This window comes from Dipodomys merriami, unplaced genomic scaffold, assembly GCF_024711535.1.
Source record: "Dipodomys merriami isolate MVZ:Mamm:240054 unplaced genomic scaffold, mDipMer1.0.p SCAF_4, whole genome shotgun sequence".
Lineage (NCBI taxonomy): Eukaryota > Metazoa > Chordata > Mammalia > Rodentia > Heteromyidae > Dipodomys > Dipodomys merriami.
The window spans coordinates 79959370-79985594 of NW_027205603.1; the positions used below are offsets into that span (position 1 = coordinate 79959370).

Below are 26225 nucleotides of genomic sequence, written 5' to 3' on the forward strand. Positions count from 1 at the left end.
GTGCTGTGTGTGTCCAGAAACAACTAATGTAAGATCATACATCAAGCACCATATCGTATGGTTGTCCCTTCTTCCTCCTGCCACATTTATTGATGAGAACCACATAGAGCGTCAAAAGCATGACCCAGTAGCATGCGTAGACTAAGCTTCCAACAATTAGAACTGTCTGCTTGGATTCTGAGAATGGCTTCTTCGATTCCTTGTAAATGGTGAAAATCACACCACCTAGGAGGATTGTAAACCATATGGAGACTGGAATGAGTCCTATGAAGTTAACAACAATAGTTTTCCTTCCAGATGTGCCCCACCCAGCTTTGTTTATGGTTGCAATCGCAAACATCTTGGCAGGAAGTAAACTTGACATGTATAACACTGAGTAGAGAGACATAAACACCATGACAATATTTCCTCTAAGGCAGCTGGCAAAAGATGATTTGATGAGACCTACTAGCTGGACGGTTAATAAGAAGAGAAGGATGTTCCAAATTTTACCCCGGTAGAAAAGCTGAATTACTGTGGCAATGAGAAAGAAAGGAAAGAATCCAGTGATAACCGCTTCATAGGTCATCCACAAGTGATGTTTGTGAAACCACATTGCGTTGTATAGCCACTCTCGGAAGTAGGACTTGCTCCAGCGGGTCTGCTGGTTTAACCATCTGAGATATTCTATTGGTGTTTCGGTAAGGCACTTGGACCGAGCTGTATATTTTGTTGCATAGCCCAGACTCAGCACCCGGTTTGTTAGATGCCTGTCATCACCAAAGCTACATTGGTTGCCCATAAACTCCTGATTGTACCAGTCTTCCACAAACTCATGCAACAAGGAGTTTCTGTACATTCCCAGCGGTCCACTAATACACTGGACACACCCAAAATAAGACTGGCAGGCTCTTTCTATATTAAAAGCCATCCAGTATCTCACACTGCTGAGGAAGGAGATCCAGGAATCATACTTGTTTAAAATCTGCAAGAAAAAAAGAACACAGATGAATAAAGCTTTAGCTACAGAATACCAAGATAACAACTGCCCTGAGATTACTACCTTGTAGGCTACCTGTTACTGTATGCTCTAAGTTGAATTTTCCTTCTCTCTTTGATATGGTTGTATCTTGCTTTCTTTTATTTTATGCTACTACATGAGTTTGATTAGTTGGGGAGATGCGTTGTGATTCTTTGATGATGAACTTTTTTTCTACTTCATGATTGTCCTCTTTCTGCTATGTATTTTTTCAATCCTTCTCTTGCTCTTATGCTAGAGCTTGAAATGTTAAGTTTCCGTTCTCAGACCCTAAATTTTTCTTCCTGACACTTTTTTTCTACCTTCTATGACTAGAAGGCTTCTAAGTGCAGTCTCCTATTCCAGTAAATTTCCAAGTTATCCAATTCGTGGCTGTTAATTTTCATTCTCAATTCTCCCTATATAATTTGTAATGCCATGCGAGCAATTAAAAAAAAGAGCTTTCTCTGGCCTTCCCATAGAATTTGAATCTTGAAATATTTTTTTAATTAAGCCTATTGAAAAATGTGTTTCTCCTTATTGGCAATATTCCTACATTTCTCTTCTGTCTCATTTTATTCAGTTTGCATCCTTTTTGTCACTAGCTGTGTCTTTGTTCTTCCTGATAAAATTTCTTTGCCATCTCTGTGGACATGCATATACAAAATAGGTTCTTCAGACACAAATTTTAGGGTCTATTCCATGTCCTTCTCACCTTTTGCTAAAATTGAAATGCTTGTTTTCAAAATACTTATTGTTTAATTTTTACCTTGTCTCACATGCAAACTCTTCCATTGTGTAACATTCAAATTATGTTCATAAGTACTTGTTTTACTAATTGTTTCTCCATTAGTAGTAAATGATGGGCTATATGGAAATCCCCCCTGTTTTTTGTTCGTTTGTTTTGCTTTTCTTGCTGGCATAATTTGAGTTAGTTTCTTTTTTTCCCCCTATCTTCTTCCCATTTATATTTGCAAGCAACCATATATTGGCCAGTTTTAAAATATGCAGACATAAGATACATAATCCATTCTTTACCATACTTCCATTTCTTTATGCTTGTAACCAAATAAACTTCATGTATGAGACTCTAACAAAACATTTAATAGTAAATTGTGGCCCAAGGATGCATGCTTGGAATCATTACATATATTATGTTGCATTCAATTTGATGAGCCACTACAGATGAGGGTTAATCAAAGAAATCAATCTAGATAGGAAAACAAAAGCAGGGAAGTTGAAATTCCAATGTATCTCTAGCACCAAGAACAATTTCTGGCACAGAGTTGGTACACAATAAATATATATTCGAGGACTCAATGACTAAGAGTGTCATTAAAATTATGTCATGCAAATAAATAAAGCAATCATACATACCTGGACATCTCCTCCAACTCCCCCAACCATGGGGTCTTCTTCTAAAACTTTTACCATCTCCACAGATGAGGCAGGGTCAAGCATTGTATCTGAGTCACACACCTACAGAGAAAAAAGTAGAACATGAATTTAAAAAGGAAGAAAGCTGGGCGCTGGTAGCTCATGCCTATATTCTTAGCTACTCAGGAGGCTGAGATTTGAGGATCACAGTTCAAAGCCAGCCCGGGCAGGAAAGTCAGTGAGACTCTTACCTCCAAGAAACTACCAGATAACCAGAAGTGGTGCTGTGGCTCAAGTGGTACAGTGCTCACCTTCAGCTGAAGAGCTGAGGGACAGCACCCAGGCCCAGAGTTCAAGCCCCACAACTGACAAAAAAATAAAAGAAGAAAGGGCTAAGAGTGAACACCATACAGTCAAAATTGGGCAGAAACACTGTTCCTTCAGCCTTATTGGCACAATACTGGAGGCATGGCAGAGCATTTAGTATATCACGTAAAGTTAAATAGTTTGTCTTATAACGGGATCAATAGTTAAGTTAATGAGACGGACAAATAGAATAGTTAGAATAACATGGTAGCCAGTTGGTCAGAAATGTTCCCAAGGTTGCAATAAAAATCTTGTGCCCAAATAACCCTTCGGTCCTGTCAAATTAAAATGGTTATTCACACTAGAGTTCTTTTTGTTATCATTTTCCTTAAGTAGTGACTTTAAACAACTTGTCCATGGTGTCTGAGTTGGAATTTTAAAATCTATAAGTATTGAGGGGAAGATATATCTAGCAGGGATTTTGCACCCCCCCCATTTTGATATGGTGATCTCCATGCAACTATAAAGTTCTAAAGATGTCCATGGTACCTCTGTTTAGTAAATGGCACTGCATGAGGAAAGGATCTGGTATGAACTTCAGAACATCTCCTTATTCTACACTATTAACTTTTCTTCTAGTTCTTTGGGCTTAAAAACAGATGTAAATCACCTGAAGCTATGATGGAATTATCTATTTTTATGCTTAAAAACAGTCATGCAATCCCGTAACCAAACCAAATATAACCTTAAGATCTTATTGGAAATTATGTGTCTGCGCACTCCTTAAAGACATAACTAGGGTGAACAAATGCATCAGTGGTATTCACTAGACCCTATGTTGAAAATGAGCTGTACAACTAGTGGGTTAGGACAGGAGGGAAAAACTGGGACAGTGAGGAAAGGGGTTACATTGTCCGAAAAGAAATGTACTCTAACTGACTTACACACCTGCACATCACCTTTATAATAACAATATTAAAAAAAAAGACATTTCTATCCCAGTGCAAAGGAAGAAGGGTAAGTTGTAAGAAGTACTTTCATTTCCAGCTTAATTGGTTGATTGATTGATGAGTTGATTGACTGATTGATTTATCACAAAAAGCCAGTCCTTGGCTTAAACACAAGCCTTTTTGCTCAAGGTTGGCATTACACCACTTGGGCCATGCCTTCACATCTGGCATTTGCTGTTTAATTGAACATCATGTCTTGAAGTTTCCAACTGGGATCATCAGATCTCATTCCCCCCAAGTAGCTGAAGTTATGGATATGAGCCACCAGTACCTAGCCTGATTTCCAACCTGTTTTTTATTATTATTATTCAATTGCAAAGCTAAACAAAAGCATGATGTAGAGAGGAGAAACTGAAAAATCACTTGAATGATTATAAAGATAGGAAAGCTGTCTTTATAATTCTGTTCCTCACTGTTGGACTTAGTCCTGGATAGTATCTAAATGCGACTGACATCTTACTGTGTGTCTTTTCCAAAGGATGTAACTGAAGCTTGTTTCTTGGCAATAGCCCACTCCCAGAAGAAAGAAGCTGGTTTATTTGTTACATCTTCCATTCTCACTACTCCAATTAAACGCTTACTCAAGAAGATATCTGGTAAAGGCCAGTTGAATGTCACCTGTGGATACATTGCTTTAACATTATTAGCCAAGACCAGACTAGGAGCAAGGTGTTCCCATCCCCTATCTGCTATACAGTCTGAAAACGCTTTGTTCTCGCCCAAAAGTGATTGAAGCCGTATTCCTCACGTAATGGTGGTGAACCTTAAGCTGTAGAACCCTCACGGAGTTCACAGGATTAGGATTCCTCCAATAAGTCAGTGAGTTCTAGCAAGAACTAGACTGGTTACTGTGGGAACAGATTGTTACAAGTGAAAATGTCCCTTGTTTGTTATCTTGAAGTTAGCCTTCAGCTTTTTCATCATCCTGGGACACTGAATGCAAGCCGCCACACCCTGGTACCTCCCAGTACCCAAAACAAGTACTGTTGGGCCATAATATATTGTTCTGCTGAGTGCAGTAAGGTACTGACAAACATAAGTTCACCAGAAATGACATATAAAACCAGTAGGATATGACCATCCAGAATAAGAATGACATGATTGGCACAGAATCAGTATCATCTGTAATCCTAGCTACTTAGGAGGCTGATATCTGAGGATTTTGTTTCAAAACCAGTCTGAGCAAAAAACCTTCAAGATTCTATCTCCAAAATAACCAGCAAAAAGCTGGACTGAAGGCATGGTTCCAGTTGAACGAGACCCTAAATTCAAGCCCTTGTGCTTGCTAATAATTATAACAACAACAACAACAACTATTTTTAAAGTACTTGTGTCAGTCCCATTAATAGCTTTATATTTTGAAAAAAAAGTTCTTGTTAAAAAATGCTGGCAAAAGTGGTGCTGTAGCTCAAGCGGTAGACTGCTGGCCTTGAGCTGAAGAGCTCAGGGACAGCGCCCAAGCCCAGAGTTCAAGCCCCACCATGGACCAAAAAACAAAAAAAACAAAAAAAAATGCTGGCAAAAACACCTACATAAACAACACTATGGGAATTTAAGAAATGAAGGCATGCAAGGGACATCTAGTTATAAGAAATGTATTACCCCTCTAGATTTAACTAATTGCAGCTATCTGAGGGTTAACTTCTAGATTTAAATTTTTTTTCTCTTGCTTATTTAGAAGCATTCATTTTTTTTCAAAACAAAAACCTGTCTGTTGTTTTTTTGGCATTGCACTTAGGTTCAGCACCGTCTTGTTAATTTTAAGGTGGAAAAAAATAGGCAGAAGCCAGCCAGCCTACGTTTTCCACACTACAAAGTAGGGCTTTACGAACATTCAGTTTAAAATCCAAACATCTCAGGCATCAGGAATCTCCACAAAGTCATCTGTAAGTGGTGTTTTGCCTCTTCTTTTCCTTGCCTATCACAAGTTTGTATTACAGGTACAAGCTGGGCAGGAGGCCCTATACTAAGGGTAGAGAAAGGTGAAGGCAGAAATCCACTCCCCCTTGAAAACCCAGCATCCCTACGAGTCACATCCACCTCTATTGACTTACACTGGGAAAGGTAAAAACCAGAAAGCTAAAATAAGCTTAAAAACAACAGGAAGGGAGCAATCCAGACTTAATGTTCAAATAACTCATCTTGCTTCTGACTATAAGCCAGCCGCCAGAGAAACAGCCACTTTGAAATGTCTAAAGTCAAACCAAATTTCTGAGAGCCCACATATTTAAATTGGTCTCTGCCCTTCCCATTTTCCTAATGCAAACTGTGAGAAGTTCTGTGAGAGAGATGGTGAGCTTGGCAGTATCAGCAGTCAAGCTCTCAGTAATCTCTTGAGGTTTGTTATCAACTTTTTGTTACAACTTTAGTATATTTCCATTCTGGGATATGGAGTCATTCAATCAGAGTCAATTAGAGTCAATTAGAAAGCCAGTCTGTCAAAGCAGGTAAATTCAAGCATGTGTTGTCATTTCAAGGATGTGTTGTCATTTTCTTCATTCCATTCTATTATGGTCTGACAGGATTTTCTAGTTGTTTCCTCACAAATAATAAGTATGCAATTTTATGAATGGTGACTATTTAGCTCTGGACTACAATCTAGAGAGATACATCTGAGTTCATGAAAAACTGAACCCCATCAAAAGAAAAGTTACACAGGACATAACTTGCAGACAGGACAAAAACAAATGGACTCTGAGGGTACCAATACGACTTTGTCAAAATCATGTGATCAAGTGATCACTAGTGAAAAGGGTTCTCATAAGGAGATAGGAACATGAAACCAACTCACAATCATTGGGAAAATAAGCCACCTCAATTTTAACCCAGAATCCATTAAAGGCTCTAAAACTTCCCCTTTGCCTGTTTCCCTATGTTAGCCACTATCTCAAACTGCCACTGGCAAACTAAAGGCTGTGGATGAAGTCTGACTGTTTTGATAGGGCCTAGGAGATAAGGATGGTTTTGCATCTTTAAATAACTGACCAAAAAAACAAAAATCAAAAGAAGATTTTTTTGTGTGATGCATGTAAATTCTACGAAATTCAATTTCATTATCCATAAATAAAGTTTTATTGGCATCCAGCCATGTTCATTTGTTTACATAGTCTCTATGGCTGCTTTCATACTTCAACAGTAAGCAGCAGCCATGGCAAAGCCTACTATTTATTTTCTGGCCTTCGCAAGCAAAGTTTGCCAATGCTGGGTTCAAAATATTTAGTCATAGGAGAAAGGTTCTGCTTTCATAAAAATAACAAAAAGAGTGAGATCAAATGGCTTAAATCTAGTAGATCTATCAAAGATGCCTCCATTCCAGGCAGTAGAAAGATGGCTACATAAAACACAGAATATTAAAACTACCATAGATTTCCTCCAGTCAAATCCTTGCCAATTTTAAGAACAAGTGCCTACAGGAAAAAAAAAAATGCCTGAAGTCTAGAGTCCTGTAACTTACTATGTCTATGACTGTCAACAAGTCATTTGCTACTGCCATGGGACATTAGTAAAAACACTGCATATAAAAAGCACTTTTGGAGTTACAAAGGACTTACTGAGAAGTAGGCTCTTAATAAAAATAACCCTTGAGCTCTTATACTCCTTTATGTGCCCAAATCTAAATGATCACTGGCAATCATTACCACCTATCTCAATACAGAAAACTGACACAAAGAATAAAGATCAATCCCATATGGAAAAATCTCATCCTGGTATCAGTTGCTCATGTCTGTAATCCTAGGCTAAGATATGAGGATCTCTGTTGGAAGCCAAGCTTGGATAGACAAATCTGAGGGATTCTTATTGCCAATTAACTAACAACAGGCCAGAAGCAGGGAAATGGCTCAAGTGTTACAACACCAGCCTTAAGGGAAAAGCTAAGCAAGTAAGTATGCAAGACCTTAAATTCAAGCTCTACTACTGGCACAAGAGAAAGCAGCAGGAGGAGGAGGCATAAAGAGGAGAAGAGAGGAGAGGAAAGGAAGGAAAGGAGGAAAGAGAGGGCCCCTACTGTACGAAGAAACTGCAAACTGATCTGTCTAGAGCATTCCTGTTCATTCCAAATGATCTCACTAATCCTACAAGTTCAACCATCTTCCAAGAAGCTGTACAAAAGCTCTAGAAATACTGCTGTTCCCAATGCCTTACCAATCCTAACCCAAGCTAAACTGACAAGTCTCCAATTTTTTACATTCAATTTTAGAATGTCTTTTCTTTCAGCTTAATTAATGAATCTCCCTCACTACTTATTCCACTTCAAAAAAGACCTTGTAAGCCTGCACAGCAAGAAGAAATCTTAATTGCTCTGACTGCCCTCAATGAGGAAAAAGGCTGAACATAAATCAAATCTCTTCTGTTACTATTAACTCAAACCTTTTCCTGTTTCTAAGGCTCAACTCTTTCTTCACCTTGACCCTTCCCCTTAACCTTCATCTCTCCTCTTAACCTTGACCTCATCTTAACCTTCACCCAATGAAGACTAAGATTCTGGAGTGCATAGAATTTACCCTTGGATCTGTCACAATTTGATCACAAAACTTGCCCTAGTTCAACCAATGTAGCTAATAAAAGGGAATAAAGGACAAGAGATAAAACCCCAAATATCTAGTTACTTATCAGCAAATATAAGATGATACCACTCCACCTAAACTCCAGAGTAAACATATTATTGGGAAAAAATTAAAAAATCATTATAGAAAGCTTTGGAAATCAAATTTTTCTGACTCCCAAATAACAGTTAACCAGTTAGGTAAACTTGAACTAGCTCATTACCTTGGCCTCGTCACTTCATATCTTTAATCATTAAAAAGGGCTCCATTCCTCAGATGAAAAATATAGCTAATCACTATCAACCTCATCTATATTGTGATAGTTACAAGATAATATGTGGAATAATACATTTTAAATACAATTTAATGATGGTTATCTAATACTAAATGGAAGTAATATACACTAATAAGCAACTAAACCAAAGGTTTGAACTCATGAAGCTTCAAAGAAAGCAAGAGACCCTGTTGTCATTAAAAATATTATTATAAATTATAATTTATCATTATTAATAAGCTATGATTCTCTTAGAGAGGGTCAATGCCTCATTTAATACCCAATGAATTAAACAGGTAGTTTTGTGAGGGTTTTTAAAAACGAATCTCTATTTTGGTGTTCATTATAACTTTATAAAGAATAACTACCACAAATAATGCGACCAGCTTCATGGAATACTCACTCAGGTCCTGTTCTGTGAAGGCAGCATAAATAACTGAAACGTTTTGAGGGCCAGTGTTGAAACACAAGGTTAGGATCCTCTGAGTTTCTGCTTAAAAATAACTTCCAACTGGTCAATATATAGCCTTATTTTCTTGGGAATGCTATTCAAATATAAGGTAATTAGGCTACATTATTGATTTATAGTCACTGAACTCATACCCGGGACAGCAGTAACTCATACTTGAAGGAAAATCAGTTCCATTAAATCAGTTCCATTAAACCATGCCACAACCGTCTAGTGCTTCAAACACAGGGCAAAACGTCAGTACCACACATGGGAAACATTTTAAACAGCAATACCAACATAAACACCTAAACTTGACACTAAATAAGACTATGGAGAGGAATTTTTACAATATAAAAATCTGAGAGGAGCTGGGCACCAGTGGCTCACGCCTATAATCCTAGCAACTGAGGAGTCTGAGATCTGAGGATCATGATTCAAAGTCAGCCAGAGCAGAAAAGTCTGTGAGACTCTTATCTCCAGATAGCTACCAAAAAAACAGTAGTGGCACTGTGGTTCAAGGCACTAGCCTTGAGTGGAAAAAACTCAAATGGCACAACTCACTAAACACAAAACAAAACGAAACAAAAACTTCTGAGTGGAGAAAATGAAGTATCCCCTTGTTTGACCTAGGCTGGAACATGTATATTTGGGTGACTCAAAGTTTTAGGATCTTGCAGATATATTCAAATGACCACCATAAAATTGTGACTATTGATTTTGGAATTACTTATCAAGTTTAATGAACAGGTAAATTTGCAAATACAGAATCCATAAATACTAAGGGTCAGTTGTACCACGATGATTCACATAGTCTTATTTCTTTTCCCAAAGAATTTCAGATTTGTAGGACCCTATAATGTAAGAAAAAAATTATTTCTCATTATACTTTTTTTTCAGAAAAAGCTCATATGAGATAATGATAGATTTAATAATTTTTAAACTAGAAAATGTTCATCTTGTTTGTTTCATACCTGAGAAATCTTTAATATACCATCAAGGGTATTTTCTTTTATCTTACAAAATGGTGGCTCTAAACTAAATGTCTTTAATTTAGTATCTTTGATCTTGAACTAACATTAAACAATTACAAAATAAGATATTAAACAACTGGCTAATCTAGATATTAAAACCCAAAGTATCTTAAGAATAAGGGAAAAAATTGAAGGACACAGTGTTACATTACCTTATTTTCTCACTTTATTCTTCTGTGTTTTTCTACCTCTACTACCTATCTCTGAAATCACTAGCATCACTAAATGTGACATCATACTTGCTTTCCTCTGTACTAGAACTTCCTACCTGCTTTGGTTATTTGATTGGTTATAGGTTGGACAGCAGTCAGTAGAAATAGATCTAGGTGAAAATAGACAGAAGGATGGACAGGTAGCAATAGAGAGAGCATTGCTCCTGAATAGACCAAAGGAAGTAGATCTAACATTGAAACCAGAAGTCAGGTTGGGTACTACTGAAATCCAATAAAACAGAAGAGATGGGCTTAAGCACATACAGAAGCAGTCTTGTTCATTTTCTTCTTAAGAAGAAACAAGGTCATCTGTTAGTAGTTAAGCAGGGCGGAGTTTGGACAGGCCTCTGGGAGCTTGGTGACAGTATGAAATAATAGGTCATGAGAGCAATAACCAAGACATTCAGAATCCAGTGAAGAGTGCTGATGAGCACTGGGGCTCCAGCTGCTGGCTGGGAACCAACGTCTTTGGCCACCTCTAGCTAAAGCTCTCAAGCACTCTCCTGCAAAGATGTAAGCAGGTCATCAGGTTCTTCCCTAGGCTTCTATTTTGTCTTGTGCTCAACATAAGAACTGAACTTTGCTTCTTGCTTTCGCTCAGTAACTGACCCACCAATGTCCATCAACCATCAGAGTATGTTAGTAGTCAACACGCTCATAACACGTTTCCCTTTTGTCTTTTTATGGCTTCTGCTCTTCTGTTCTTCAAGCCTGAGTGAATCAGAATAAGAGATGAGAAGGTTTGAACCTTCAGTTAGTGCCATTTTTATAGGCCAAACATAGCTAAGTATCAAAGGTTTGATGAGAGAGAATAGAATGGAATTATCAGCTTAGAATGCTAATGGATTTCTACTCTGCTTGCAAGTGACTTGAGTGTCCCAGGGCAGCTCAGGGCCAAGTTCACAGCAGCTGCTGGAGTCTATCTTCCACAGGCATCAGCTTGGAGAAAGGAAATGTCTCCAACATGATTAGCAGAAGCTAATGATTGAGCAGAAACTCTTAGTCTAACCTTTCCTATTTCTTTTTTTCCTGAACAGGCCCAGTGTTCAGTTGTCAAGGATACAAACACAATTCAAAACAACAAGAGTGATGGGAGAAAGGGACACTGGGAGGAATAAGCTCAAAGAAAGAAAGAACTCACACTATGATGTCTTGACTAAGACTAACAATTGTAGCAGTTGTTTTAAGCAGAATTAAAGGCAAAATATCAAACCAGATGTTGCTTCATTTTAGGTACAGAGCTTTGGTCTTCATGTCCTCTAAGATTGTCTAATGTGGCTTTTTTGGCAAATACTTTAGCATCCTCTCAGCTAGGCCCAAAGTGAGTATAGAAATATGCTTGTCCTGAGTTAACAAATATGCGTTCATTAGGAAGGTTCTGCCATTGAGAAATTTTTAGGGAACCTGAGAAAGAATCTCCGCTGACTCAGCAGTAGAGATGCCAAAAGGGTATCAGTACAATACACCAACCTCAGCTATTAATGGTGACAAATGGCAGATGCTATGATTTTTTATTGGCTTATATAGAAGCTATAACTTTCTTTGGGGGGGGGGTCAGTCATGGGGCTTGAACTCTGAGCCTGGGCGCTGTTTCTCAGCTCTTCAGCTCAAGGCTAGCGCTCTACTACTTGAGCCACAGCACTACTTCCGGCTTTTTTTTTCTGCTTATGTGGTGCTGAGGAATCAAACCCAGGACCTTATGCATGCAAGGCAAGCACTCTACCACTGAGCCACCTAAGGACTTGACACGACTATCTCAGGTCACTAAAGACATCGGTTTACTCTGTTCAGTGAACTGAGGCTAAGGATGGTGAATGTACTCAGTGCAAAGCTGGTAATACCTACTGAAAAAAAGAAACCAAGACAGAAGAAACACTGCTCTAGGCTGTCAGGGAACTGATGAGAGACACAGCCAGCCTAGCAGCAAACATCATCGCAAATGCTTTCAAAGGTCAAGCTGTAATAAGTTAGGTAGAGCTGTGTGAGGAGGAGAGAAACAAACATTATTTTGGTTTTGCTCTAACACTCTTTTTTTTTTGTTTCTTTTCATTTCCTTCTTTCTCACTCTTAGTTTCCCATTCTGTGTTCTTTGAAATCAAAGTTACTCTCACTTCCTCCCTAATATCAAGTCTCTGTATAAATAATTTTATAGCCTTTTCTTTCAGCCTGAAAATTTTTCTGCTCAGGCAGACACTATTTTCTTGCAGAACAGGAGGATTTTTTTGTTGTTGTTGTTTCTTTTTCTTAAGAGTATGGGAAATGACGTTGGGTTTATCTTGGCAGGACTAAATGGATCAAAAAGGCAAGGAGCCGGGAAAGAAAAGGGAAAGGAAGGGTCTCCTGTCAAAAATAATCCTGATTTCTAACCAATCACATGGCAGGCGTAAGCATTTTCATAGATAGCCTTAACAGTTTTATAAGATTATTTTTTTTCTGGCTTTCAAAATGTGCTTTCCACAGTCGTGCTGTTTTCAAATGAACTGAAAGAAGCCCTGTGTTCAGAAGGAACAAGGATGGGCTATAGCATATGACTGAAGAGATACAAAAGCTGCTTTATTTAAACATATGTTTGCCCTGGCAGGCGCTTTGGAGACCCACCTGTACATAATCCACGCTTCGTCCCAGCGCTCGGAAGGCTGTGTACATGACTTCTCTTTTTCCGCCCCATTTTTGCATGATGCAAACACTCTTGTTGGACAACACCAATTGGGTGACGTGTTGTGAGCTCTCCTTGTGGGACTTATCTGTCTCACCCGGACCCTTTTCATGGAAGTTGTTCTTCCAGATGTAAGTGGCTGATTTATCCCTGCCCATGACTTCACTGAAGATGTCCATCATGTAACAGTCATCATCCGAGTTCCCGTCGATGACCATGACCACTTTAATCCCTGGGTAGGTGAGCCTTTTCACAGATTGCAAACATTTCCTTAAGTAGTCTGGATCTTCCTGATAGGCAGCGATGCAGAGAGCAACCTTTTTGTTCAACTTAATGGGGGTTTCCAGGGATTTTTTCATTTTCCGGTGTTCCAAAAAGGCAAACAGGCTTTGGATGATGAGGTGGGATGCCAAAAAGGCACCATATAGTCCAAAAGAGAAATAATAATTATCCGTTTGGATAAACTGGTAGCCAACAATATAAGCAGCTGTGATTCCAAGGAGAAGTGAGACTCCAAAAAGTGTGGTTCCAATTATCCTCAGGATGCATAGAAACCTCTCACAATGCATCTGTAAATGCAATCAAATGACACTCTTGGTTAACCATTCTTGACTTAAGTTTGTTATAGACTTGGAGGAGGATTATACAAGACAGGGTGCAGGAGTCATAACACTAAATTTTTCACGTCACCTATGTGTGGTCCCACTTGGTCCATCTGCGAGAAAGGCATAGACTAAGGATGCTTTTCTCCAAGAGGTGAGGATTCAACTGCACATCATAATGTATACACAAATACCTGGAGGCATCAGTTTTTGTTTTCATCCTGCTCTTTATGTATGTTATCACAGCTAGAGATAGAACCAAAATGTCCTAAAGCCCCAAGAGATCTTTGTTCTTGCTCTCTGTCAGGATCTTGAGAAGCTAAAAATCCACACAAAATGTTGCTAAGTTTCTCATGTGTGATTTCATCTCATTTCTAGTGAAATCCCACAATTTACATATTTTCCATGCAGCTAGCTGAGAGTGGAGATCAGAATCCCTGGATGCCAGTCCTTGGTGATAAACCAGCTCTATGCTCTTGACTTTGTGTGACTCCTCTGACCCCACTGGGCCTCAGGGTGTTCTTTTGTTTTAATCTTCTAAATGTGAGTGTTTATGCTTGGTTATTTCCAAATTTCCAGTTACAATGATAAGGCTTCATCCCTAGAGATTCTAAACAAATACATTTCAAAGTCCTTGTGATTTTGAGATGCCATCCTCTCTTCTGTCAGGCATCCCCAAAATTAATTGGCTAGATACTGGGGAGTCAGAACCCTTGTTGAAACACAGTAAGCACAAAATGAATATTTTTTAGACATAATGAGTACAACACTGGGAATGTGGTTCAGTGGTAGAGTGCTTGCCTAGCATGCATGAAGCCCTGTATTCCTCAGTACCACATAAACAGGAAAAGCTGGAAGTGGTACTGTGGCTCAAGTGGTAGAGCACTAGCCTTGAGTACAGAGAGGCTCAGGGACAGAGCCCAGGCCCTGAGTTCAAGCCCCAGGACTGGCAAAAGGCAGGAAGGAAAGAAGGAAAGAAGGAAGGAAGGAGAGAGGGAGGGAGGGAGAGAGGAAGAGAGGGAGGGAGGGAGGCAGGAAGGAAGGAAGGAAGGAAGGAAGGAAGGAAGGAAGGAAGGAAGGAAGGAAGGAAGGAAGGAAGGAAAAAGAAAAGAGTACATTAAAAAAGAAATAACAGCATGTTTGATGCCAGCAGATGAGCGTCTACTTTAAAAGCTCTAGTACAGGTGTTGATGGCTCATGCCTATAATCCTAGCTACTCTGGAGGCTGAGATATGAGGATCAGTGTTCAAAGCCAGCTCAGACAGGAAAGTCCTTGAGACTCTTATTTCCAATTAACTACCAGAAAACTGGAAGTGGTGCTGTGGCTCAAAGTGGTAGAGAACTCGCCTTGAGTGAAAAAGCTCAGGGACAGTGCTGAGGCTCTGGGTTCAAGCCTCACAAATGAAAAAAGTACATAAAAAAGATAAAAGCCTAGAACATTAGAAATGAAAACTACCTCTGATCTTAATAATTTTGTCCTCACCCTGGAGTTTTCATTTTTTCCTCAATAAGATTTTTAGACAACTGAAGAACAAGCAGATAAGACATTTCTCTATGTTCCCTCTTTTCTTTCTCATTCCTTCTTTTGTTCGTTTGCTGGCACTAGAGCTTGAACAGAGTCGCACACTTTCATGGACATTGCTGACCACACTTGCATTCTCAGTCCTCCAGCCTCAGATCTCAGCCTCCTAAGTGGCTAGGATAACTGGCTTATTTTTTCTCTTGAAGACTGAATTCCCCTTTCTTTTAACAATAGAGCTAAGAACTATCTTCTAAGGGACACTATTGGTATAAATGTAGTCTTCCTGTCTTCAGACCTTCAAGGTATCTTTGAGGATACCATGAAGTACAATGAGTACTTCCAGCTAAGTTTTGAACGTTGAATACTTTTATGTTAAATGAATACAAGTAACTCTGTAAAGGCTCCTCCTGAGGATGCCATAATAACTTTCTAATACACATCAAGCCCTACATTTGAATGTCCAGTAGAACACAGATGCTCTGGACTGTAAACACTTGCATGGACATCACCTTGCTCAGCTCTAGAAAGATATTGCTCATGTATTCCCATGCCATTGCTTGTAACTGTACACAGAAGCAGTCCTCAATTGTGGGAGATTTTAGTATGGTGCTCAAAGGTTGTGTTATACCTCTCCTGTCAAGCAAAACTATATGGTGCAGTCTGGAAATCTGAGATGGGCCAATTGAAGAGAGACGTTGTGTCTCCTCTGAGAGTTATTTTTCTTCCACAGGCCTAAGTGTGTATTAGCAAGGTCCTAGGGGACTGCATAGACCCAAGAAAGAAGAAGCCTGTCACTTGAATTGTCATTAAGACAGGAGTCACTCACAAATATGGATACCTGGCTTGGACTCTTCCATGAGCAAGAATTGAATTCTAGTTGGGCACTGGTGGTTCCATGTCTGAAATCATAGCTATTTAGGAGGCTGAGATCTGAGGATCATGGTTCAAAGGCAGCCCACGCAGAAAAGCCCATGAGACTCTAATCTCCAGTTAGCCACCAAAAAGCTGAATGTGGTCAAAATGAGAGCTTTGAGCAAAAAAGCCAAGCAAAAGCATAAGGCCCTGAGTTCAAGCTCCAGTATTACTGATGTATGGGTGCATGTGTGTACACGTACACACATGCATATACACATGCACAAATAAGTTACAGATTTTTGTTTGTTCCCTTCTTGTTTCTTGTTTGTCATTATGCATTTTAGAGTCTACTTCACCCTAACGGGTTTACCTTAGGAAACACAAAGCAATCTAGAGACCAGATTCTAACTTGCGGATACCACTTGAAAAAAATGGTGGTGTTGATACTTATCAAAGATTTTTTTCACAGGGCTTTGCTGAAGAGCTAATAGAGTACATGGAAATGGTTTTAGAAATCAGAAATGCATGCAGTGTAAAGGATCATTAACATAGGAAGCTGGAAGAAAAAATAGAACACAAACTGTGTTCCACTGTTAGCAGCTGTCTAGGAAAGTATATGCCTGGGAAAAGCAGCCATAACAGGAATGGCAAGTTGAGGCTTCTGGGAAAACAGAGACATGCTTCGTTTCTAGTGACAGGCAAGCAAGACCAGCATCCCTTGTTAATTACCACAGCTGGCAGGACACTCCTCCAGGGCTCCATGAACCATTGCTTAAAGGTGCTGCAAGCACCAGACTTGGAACTTGTCACTTCCAAGACATGAGTCATTCTCACAAGAGTGAAAAATTTCAAGGGGACTAAAGCACTTCACCAGGGAGAAGCTTAAGTGTGTGTTTCGCTTACGTTTAAAAATCTCCCTTGCCAGCAAGAAAAAAAAACAAAAAACACAACCAAAACCCACCCTGTCTGCCATTCTTTTCCATTATTCACATTTTCCTTGCTTTTATCAGCACACGTGGACATAAAATGGTCACATCACATCTGCTGGCCACAGCTGAAGTGGGAACACCCTCTTACATCATAGGAGTCCACAGAATGTCCTTTTGAAGCCTGGGAAAAACTGCTAGCTAACTGCAACAACATGAACCTTTATATTCCTGCTAGATACCTCAGCCTTGCCTGGTGTGACACCCAGAGCATCTCTCAGTGCAGGCCAGGGGCCAAAAGGCACATTTTAGAGACAGCTTTGCTGAGGGGATACATTGATCTCAGAGAGTGACACACAGGATGTGTGGTTGCTTTTTTTTTAATTCCCTTAGGCGATTTCACAGATATGGGCACCATATGTGAAAGGCTTTCTGAGACAATCCCTAATTCAAATGTTCTGTCTCACAAATACACTTAAAACAGGAACATGTCTGTGTGGGTTTTTCTCCCCTGTCAACTTGGAAAAACAAGGTTAGTTCAATCTTAAATCCTAACGGCTTACTGTTAGATAGAATATGCTTTTAGAAATCTACATTCTATAAATATTCAAAATATAAAATGTGGATGTATTGGATTTTGATTTTTAAATTGCTCCTGGACATGATATCAAATCATTTAATAACATAGTCTCCACAGAATGGCTTAACACACAATAATGTAAGCTCTACCATGTCAACATGTGTTTGAGTGTGTGTGCATGTATACAGTCTATTTTCTCTAATGTGCCCCAGTGACATAAAACATTGACTGGTTTTACTAGAAATTCAATAAATATCTGTTGAATTCATACAGTTTTATGATCCTCACCCTCATGGCTATAATAGCAGCTAATAGGTAGTTATTCATTCTTTCAAACAGTGAGGAAAGTTTTTTGTCTCATTTAACAACATATCATTTAATCTTAAAAGCTTAGGTGCCAAAGATATTATTAATTGTATGTTATCATGTGATGCATGAGACAAGGAAATTACCCAAGTTACAAACAAACCCTGCAGCAGCCTGAGGTCAAATGATTAAAGCATTCTCAATAAATCTGCTGAACAGATTTAAACCCCGTAATGAAACAGGCTGTATCCTTCTGTTTCTGGCAGAAGAAGAAGAAGAAGAAAGAAGAAGAAGAAAGAAGAAGAAGAAGAAGAAGAGAAGAAGAGAAGAAGAAGAAGAAGAAGAAGAAGAAGAAGAAGAAGAAGAAGAAGAAGAAGAAGAAGAAGAAGAAGAAGAGAAGAAGAAGAAGAGAAGAAGAAGAAGAGAAAGAAGGAGGAAGAGGAGGAGGAGGAAGGAGAGGAGGAGGAGGAAGAAGAAGAAGGAGGAGAGGAGGAGGAGGAGGAGGAGGAAGAGGAAGAGGTAGAAGAAGAAGAGGAGGAGGAGGAGGAGGAAGAGGTAAGAGTAGGAGGAGGAGGAGGAGGAGGAGGAGGAGGAGGAGGAGGAGGAGGAGGAGGAGGAGGAGGAGGAGGAGGAGGAGGAGGAGGAGGAGGAGGAAGAGGTAGAAGAAGAAGAGGAGGAGGAAGAGGAGAAGAAGAAGAAGAAGAAGAAGAAGAAGAAGAAGAAGAAGAAGAAGATGAAGAAGAAGAAGAAGAAGAAGAAGAAGAAGAAGAAGAAGAAGACGATGACGACGAAGAAGAAGACGAAGAAGAAGACGAAGAAGAAGACGAAGACGAAGACGAAGACGAAGACGAAGACGAAGAAGAAGAAGAAGAAGAAGAAGAAGAAGAAGAAGAAGAAGAAGAAGAAGAAGAAGAAGAAGAAGAAGAAGAAGATCCCTATGTTGTGTAATATCTAAAGAGTGTATCCATGTGTCCCTGCTGATATGGAAAGTATGGACTGAGCACAACACTCAATGTACAGACAAAGGCCAGCCAATGCTCAAGATTTCCAGGTGGAATTCCTTCCTCATAAGACCAACCTAGAGGGACATGAAATGGTATTGCTTTAAAAGACACTGCTAGTCTGTCTATGCAACCACAATTCTCTTAAAGCTAGCAGCCAACATCATGTCTCATCATAAGAAAGGTACTACTGTTTCTCCTGCTCCCATCTGTGGAGCAGATAGCCAGGCTTTCCTTTACCGTATCTATTCCAAATGGGACTCTAGAATGCAGCGAATCAGAGCCCTTCCTTCTCCTTGATCTTTCTTTCTTTTTGGGGGGGGGGGGAGGGGGTTCCGGTTGTGGGGCCTGAACTCTGGCCCGGGTGCTGCCCTCAGCTCTTCAGCTCAAGGCTAGCGCTCTACCATTTGAGCCACAGCACCACTTCCAGCTTTTTTCTTTTTGCTTAGGTGGTGCTGAGGAATCGAACCCAGGGCCTCATGCATGCAGGCAAGCGCTCTACCACTGAGCCACCTTAGCCACCTTCCAGCCCCTCCCTTGATCTTTCTGTTTACATTAACTAGAGAGGAAGCTCCAAGGCAGGGAGAATATCAGCTGTACTCACTGGCCTAGGACAGTGGAGAGAAAGAGTCCCCATAGATTTTATACAGTAGTCTCTCACTTTTGATCCGGAGGAACTGAAGTACATTCATTCAGATGTGTTGATTCAGCATCTGAATAAAGGCTACAGAAAGGCGCTCAGATGCTACCTCTTCTGAGAAGTCACAGCTCACAACTCCCTTTCTGGTATCCCCTGCTCTCTCCTTATCCTGCTTGATTTTCTAAATTGTACCAACTTACACCACAGGGCCTTGTGTGTCTTGATGACTGTTTTGTCCCTAGACCAAAGCAGAACTTGACACTTGGCAGTTACTAGATAAATATATTTGGAATAAATGACTAGACTACTGACTCCAGTAGTCAATGTAGAGAAAGTCTATTTTCACATCAGGGGCAGTGAACACGCATGATTTTTAAACCTTCTTTAAAAAGAACAGCTACATCTAGGCACTGGTGGCTCACACCTGTCACCCTACCTAATCCAGAGACTGAGATCTGAGGAACAGAGTTCAGAGCCAGCCTGGATAGAAACATCCATGAAACTCTTACCTCTAATTAATCACCAAGAAAGCTGGAAGTGGAGCTGTGGCTTAAGTGGCAGAATGCTAGCCTTGGTCACAAATATTCTCAGGGTCAGTGCCCACTCCGCCCTGAGTTGAAGCTCCAGGGCTGACAAAAAATAAAAATAAAAATGATTAAAAAAATAAAATGAATATTTCTGTGCCTTGGTCTATCACTTGAGAGTAGAGTGAAAATTGTTATTAGCACCCTTCTTTAAACCTCAGTTTCTTTTTTGGGGGGTCGGTCGTGGGGCTTGAACTTAGGGTCTGGGCGCTGTCCCTCAGATCTTCAGCTCAATGCTAGCACTCTATCACTTGAGCCACAGTGCTACTTCCTAAACCTCAGTTTCTTATTTGTGCTAATAAAATAGCAGGTTAACAGGCTGGATCTCTATAAGTAGTAAATACAGCATGTAGAAGGCTCAGGACTTAAAACATGGTACACATCCAATGACTGGTTGATTCTCATTACTATTATTATGGTAAGCCAATATTTTAATCCAAATAAAGAATAACTAAAGGTAAAAAGTGCACTTGTTCTTCCTACCTTTCTCATTATATTTTCAAATCTATTGGAGACTGGGCCAGTGTCCTTTTCAGCTTGTAACCAATATGTCACCAAAAACTGATAGAAGACACCCAAGGTATTGCTCAAGATAACATCTAAAAGTAAACTTGGTTTGGAGGACATAGGCCCTCATTATTTGTAAATTCGTGTGAATATGAATCTTTATTCCCATAGGCCTAACACACATGCATGCCCACTGGGAATTGGGAATGTTGATCTAGACAGGTGACACATGCAAGGAGAAGGGAAACGTATTTCTTTGTAATAAGACATGTGCCCTTGGTAGCTCTCTGTTGGTAGGTTAGGAAGACATAGTGAAGACATGGCTAAAGGAAAATAGCGATTCCAATATTTTGTGGCTTGTATGAATTACCAGATGACTCATAAATGTTATGGATTTGTAGTTTCAACATTCTGAGTGCATTCATGAGTTGTGACCAGGTCATCACAAAGTGGAAACTCTCCTCTGGAGAAATCTAATGTACAACCCAGTCTGGCAAACACTGCATGAAAGTCAACAACTTTATGCCCTCATTTGCATTGGTGTAACTTCATTCAATATTCAGCATGTCCTCTGCAAAGGTTCTGAACTCGAAATCTGAGGTAAACCTACCTAGCTGAATTTCCTCCCATCTTGGCATTACAGAACATTACTCCTTTAGCACATGGTGTGGGAAGATCCTCTCTCTGTCTCTCTTTGGCTCTCTCTCTGTCTTTCTGTTTCTGTGTGTCTCTCTGTCTCCCTCTGTCTCTCTGTGTGTCTCTCACTGTCTCTGTCTCTCTGTGTCTCTCTGTCTCTGTCTGTCTCTCATTCTCTCTGTCTCTGTCTCTGTCTCTCTGTCTCTCTGTCTCTCTGTCTCTCTCTCTGTCTCTCTGTCTCTCTGTCTCTCTCTCTGTCTCTGTCTCTCTCTCTGTCTCTCTCTGTCTCTCTCTCTATCTCTCTCTCTGTCTCTCTCTCTGTCTCTCTCTGTCTCTCTCTGTCTCTCTGTCTCTCTGTCTCTCTGTCTCTCTCTCTCTCTCTCTCTCTCTCTCTCTCTCTCTCTCTCTCTCTCTCTCTCTCTCTCTCTCTCTCTCTCTCTCTCATAGCTTTTTCCTCTCTGGCTTTGAAGTCTGCCCTTTACTCCCCAGTCCCACTGGAGTTTTCCTAGCAGAGATCCTGGAGCCAAATTGACAAGGTTGGTATACAAACTTTTCAAAGGCCTTCTTACCCCACTGGTGGCCTCATCCAGAGCTTCAAGTTTCAGATTTCTCTTCCTTTGCATTATCAACTTTAGTCAATTACTCCTAGCAAGTCAACCTTTCCAAATGCTCTCTGGGTTCCTGAGCTTCACCATCTTAAACTTAATTCACACTGAAGGCAAATATTACAATAACTTGATATGCTGTATTACCTATACTGACTCTCACAAACTACCTATGTTAAGTCAAAACCATAGGTAGCAAAACATAGCATAAATGTCCAGTCTCTGTGAAATCTTATTCTTAAATTATTTAAAACTGGACATGAGAGGATGATACTTACCACATTCCAATTGTGAAGAGAGAAGGATTACTACAGCCAAGTTGTGGTAGAAGAAATGAGTTTTCTATACCCAGAACTGGCCCACTCGGCTGATGCTGTAGCAGGTGCCAGCTTTGTCCCTGTAGTCTTTTAAAGGAAACACAACCTGGCTAGAAAGGAGAGTCCCCCAAAATGAGATTTACTCTCTACGCTCCCATTTCATAATTTATGGATTGTACTTCATGCAAGATGCAAGAAGCTAATAGCGTAACAAACTACTTGTTATGTCTTAGATCTAAAATGAAATTGTATACTATAATTTCACCAACAGGGATCTCCACCTTGCTCCCTAAGCAAAGGGCTTTCTTCCTACTGACAAGAACAGAAAATGAATGAGAAAGATACATGATGAAAAATGTTTTAAAAGAATTATAGTGAGGGGGGCTGGGAAGGTGGCTCAGTGGTAAAGCACTTGCCTTGCATGCCTGAGGCCCTGGGTTCGATTCCCCATCACCACATAAGCAAAAAGAAAAAAAGCCGCAAGTGGCGCTATGGCTCAAATGGTAGAGCGCTAGCTTTGAGCTGAAGAGCTGAGGGACAGCGCCCAGGCCCAGAGTTCAGGCCCCACGACTGGACCCCCCCCCCAAAAAAAAAGAATTATAGTGAGGGGCTGGGAAAGTGGCTCAGTGGTAGAGCACTTGCCTCGCATGTAAGAAGCCCTGGGTTCCATTCCTCAGCACCACATATATAGAAAAAAACGGAAGTGGCTCTGTGGCTCAAGTGGTAAGAGTGCTAGCCTTGAGCTGAAGAGCTGAGGGACACAGGCCCAGAGTTCAGGCCCCACAACCAAAAAAAAAAAAAAAAAAATATATATATATATATATATATATATATATATATATATATATAGTGAGGGCTGGGAATGTGGCTTAGTGGTAGAGTGCTTTTGCCTAGCATGCATGAAGCCCTGGGTTTGATTCCTCAGTACCACACAAACATAAAAAGCTGGAAGTGGGGGCTGGGAAGGTGGCTCAGTGGTAGAGCACTTGCCTTGCATGCTCGAGGCCCTGGGTTCGATTCCTCAGCACCAAATAAGAAAAAAGCCGGAAGTGGCACTGTGGCTCAAGTGGTAGAGTGCTAGCCTTGAGCTGAAGAGCTGAGGGACAGCGCCCAGGCCCAGAGTTCAGGCCCCACGACTGGACAAAAAAAAAAAAAAAAGCTGGAAGTGGTGCTGTGGCTCAAGTGGTAGAGCGCTAGCCTTGAGTACAGAGATGCTCAGGGACACAGCCCAGGCTCTAAATTCAAGCCTCAGGACTTGGGAAAAAAAAAAAAAGAGGATTATCTTGAACTGGGAGCAGGTGGCTCACACCTGTAATCCTAGCTACTCAGGAGGCTGAGGGATCTTGGTTCAAAGCCAGCTCAGACAGGAGTGTCCATGAGACTCTTATCTCCAATTAACCACCAGAAAACCAGAAGTGGTGCTGTGGCTCAAGTGGTAGAGCTCTAGCCTTGATCTGAAGAGCTGAGGGATAGTGCCCAGGCCCAGAGTTCAAACCCCATGACTGACAAAAAAAAAAATTATAATGAAAACAGAAACCGCATATGGTAAAGTATTTATGAAATTCAGTATTGTGGAGTTATAGCCCAGAAACTCACACGGTAACTTACTTTCTAGTAATAGTTTCTTGTTCATTTGTGGAACAATTCTTGTTGGCCAGGACAGTAGCTGACAGTTATCATGTTTGGTTTGTTGAGAGTGATATTTAAATTTGATGCTAGTTGATAATTGGTTAAATTCTTAAGTTTTTAATATGCTGTATAATTCTCCTTGGTAATATGTGAATTCATTTTTATGTACTAAAAATCATTTATCTGTCAATGTATCTGCAATGTTTTTCTGTTCATCCAACTCATATGAGAAAATGAAACCTGTAAGAATAATAGTCTATAAGGCTTTAATAAAAAATGTGCACATAGAATTTGAAATTCTCTGTCCCAGAACTACAGACATATACATTATATATCGTGTACCTGTAATATAATATATACACATTATATGCACACATTATATATATTGATATACACGCAGTATATATGTATGTATATATAAATATGCATACATACCAGATTAGGTATTTTATAATGTATTAGCTTTCATAGAAAATGTAAAAGAATAGCCAAATACTAGGGAAACCTCTAGATCATGATGGCATATTGGCATATATATACATATACACATATATATTTAATCCACAATGAACAAAAACCACTATGTCAGCATATATTCTTATTAATTCTGTAGACAAAAAAATGTTAACTCACACACATTGGAAGGAAAAGAAAGCATTTAAAGTTTAGGCGCTCTTTTCACATCAATTCTCTTAAAAAATTTTAAATGTTGTCTACAAATCGTTTGAGGGGTATAGGTATGTATTTGTTCTAGCTTCGTGTATTAAAAAAAGTCTTAAAGCTCTATCTATTCTGAGTTTGAATGTACATAGGCCAGTAAGGATCTGGAATCTTAAAATTACGCTTAAAAATATTATCTGATTTAATCATCCCCAGCGTTGCGTTTATTAAAGGTGCTGAGAAGCCAGAGGTCCACACTTAAAATCTACAAGGGGTGGGAGGGGAAGTTCTAAGTCTCCTCCTCTTACTCCACGGAAGCCCACCCACCGGCTCCCCCAGCGCCACCCCACCGTCCCCCCTGCCCCCCCCAGCCTCTAGATCCATTCAGGCCTTCCTTGGGGGATGTCCTTGGTGGCCAATCAGGGCTTCCGCCCGGCTTGCGTCACGTCTCCTCCACCCCTGGCCGTGACGTCAGAGGCGATCCCAGCTCGGCCACGTGGGGTGGAGCAGAGCCGCGTTTCCGCGCCACCGCTGGAGAGTCCCATTTGGCAGCTGCGTCCCCCCCTCCCCCCCGCCCAGGGTGGGGAGCTGGAGGCGGGGCGGGGCCGACGGAGCGGGGCGGGGAGAGGGGAAACTGAGGCTGCCGCAGCTGGCGTCCCCCCCCCCCCCCGGGCGCTGGGTACCCGCTGAGCCCTCCGGCGGGCCGGGCGCGGCTGGAAACCGACACCTCGCCCGGTGTAACCGGACCCGGCTCGGTTTTTCAGCCTGAACGATCCTTTCAGCGCCGTGGAGCCCGGGCTGCGTTTTCTTGGCTGGGGGAACCCGCTTGCTCGCTCTCACCCCCCCCCATCCCACCCAGCCTCACACAGACCTCCTTTCAGACCCGCCCTCCGGGACCCCACACCCCCTTCCCCAGCCGGCGCTCACGCCCAAGGTGCCGGTGTCCGTCCCCAGCGCCAGCCCGGCTCCCGCGGGCCCCGAGGGCCGCCCCCACCCCACCCTGGGCTGGAAGCTCCCGACGTGTCCCCCACCTCCCACCCCACCCCAGCGGCGCTGCCCACGGCCCCGGCGGAGGCGAAAAGCGCCCGCGCGCCCCGTGCCACGTCGGCCTTGGCCCCGGACGCGCGTGGGGACCGCGCACCGAGGGATGCGCGCCTCCTCGGCCACCGGCGGCCGCGGGGATCCCCGGCGGAGCCGACCCCCCCCTCCCCCCGGGCACAACGATCCTGACACCTAGACGGAGGGGGGGGGGCCGAGGAGAAGGGGGGAGTGGCCGAAAGAGGCCGGTGGCGCTGGGGAGGTGGCGCAGGACCCCCTCCCCCCCCCCCCCCCCGAGCTGCCCGACGGGACCCGCTTAACCCTGTCCTCCCAAGCAAGAACTGAGCTTCACTTCCAGGTCAAATGGGCCAGGCTTTTCTAGGATCGTTCTCCCCTCACCAAGCGAGAGAGAGAGAAAAAAAAAGGGGGGGGGGGAGAGGGAAGGGAGAGAGATGGTTTAGGGGGGAAAGAAGGCGTGTGCGGACCAAGTGTGGAAAAAAAACGCTTGTTCCCTCACTCAGCTCCGTCCGGAAAGGCAGGATGGAAAAGTACACCTCTGGAAGGGAACACTGGCCTCAGCCAGAGAGAGGTGACCTGGTACCCAGAAAAGCCGTTAGGATGCGGAACCAGCTCTAGAGTTTTCAGCCTGTTGGAAATGTTCAGACCTCAAACTTTTCTATAGAAACTGATCATTAATAACGATGATGATGATGATGATAATAATAATAATATGGATTATTTCTTCCCTCTCCCGGACCCAAGGAAGGATCATCTACTTTCACCCAAACACGCCTGCTGTTCCCCTACCTTGCTCGGCTCTTGGTCATAAAATCGTCCGCAGGCTGGCTGTGTGGTCCCGGTGGGTCGCTGGAAGGCAGTTTCCAAAATTGAGGTAATAAGAGATCAGATGAATTTGAGACGATCGGCCAAGAAAAACAAGAAATTTAAAAACAGCATTA

At 41.5% G+C, this 26225-nt stretch overlaps 2 protein-coding genes across 2 annotated transcripts; one reads left to right on the forward strand and one right to left on the reverse strand.

The window, feature by feature from the left end:
• Nucleotides 1–26225, reverse strand: Has2 (hyaluronan synthase 2). Its single transcript, XM_069991837.1, has 4 exons — nt 26074–26225; nt 12801–13427; nt 2375–2476; nt 1–964 (listed from the first exon to the last, which is right to left on the reverse strand). Exons 2-4 carry the CDS (start codon nt 13425–13427, stop codon nt 35–37), a joined length of 1659 nt encoding a protein of 552 aa, XP_069847938.1. The 5' UTR covers nt 26074–26225; the 3' UTR covers nt 1–34.
• On the forward strand, nt 24631–25465 carry LOC138806165 (proline-rich protein HaeIII subfamily 1-like). Its single transcript, XM_069991710.1, has 2 exons — nt 24631–24784; nt 25011–25465. The coding sequence occupies exons 1-2, from the start codon at nt 24631–24633 to the stop codon at nt 25463–25465; spliced, it is 609 nt and encodes a 202-aa protein (XP_069847811.1).

Coding starts and splice junctions, on each gene's coding strand:
- Has2 (XM_069991837.1), bottom strand. CDS start 13,427: ATGCATTGTGAGAGGTTTCTATGCATCCTGAGGATAATTGGAACCACA. Junction 2,477..12,800: donor GAAGCGTGGATTATGTACAG/GTGGGTCTCCAA, acceptor TTTTCTCTGTAG/GTGTGTGACTCAGATACAAT. Junction 965..2,374: donor GAGTTGGAGGAGATGTCCAG/GTATGTATGATT, acceptor TTTTTCTTGCAG/ATTTTAAACAAGTATGATTC.
- LOC138806165 (XM_069991710.1), top strand. CDS start 24,631: ATGTCCTTGGTGGCCAATCAGGGCTTCCGCCCGGCTTGCGTCACGTCT. Junction 24,785..25,010: donor GAGTCCCATTTGGCAGCTGC/GTCCCCCCCTCC, acceptor CGATCCTTTCAG/CGCCGTGGAGCCCGGGCTGC.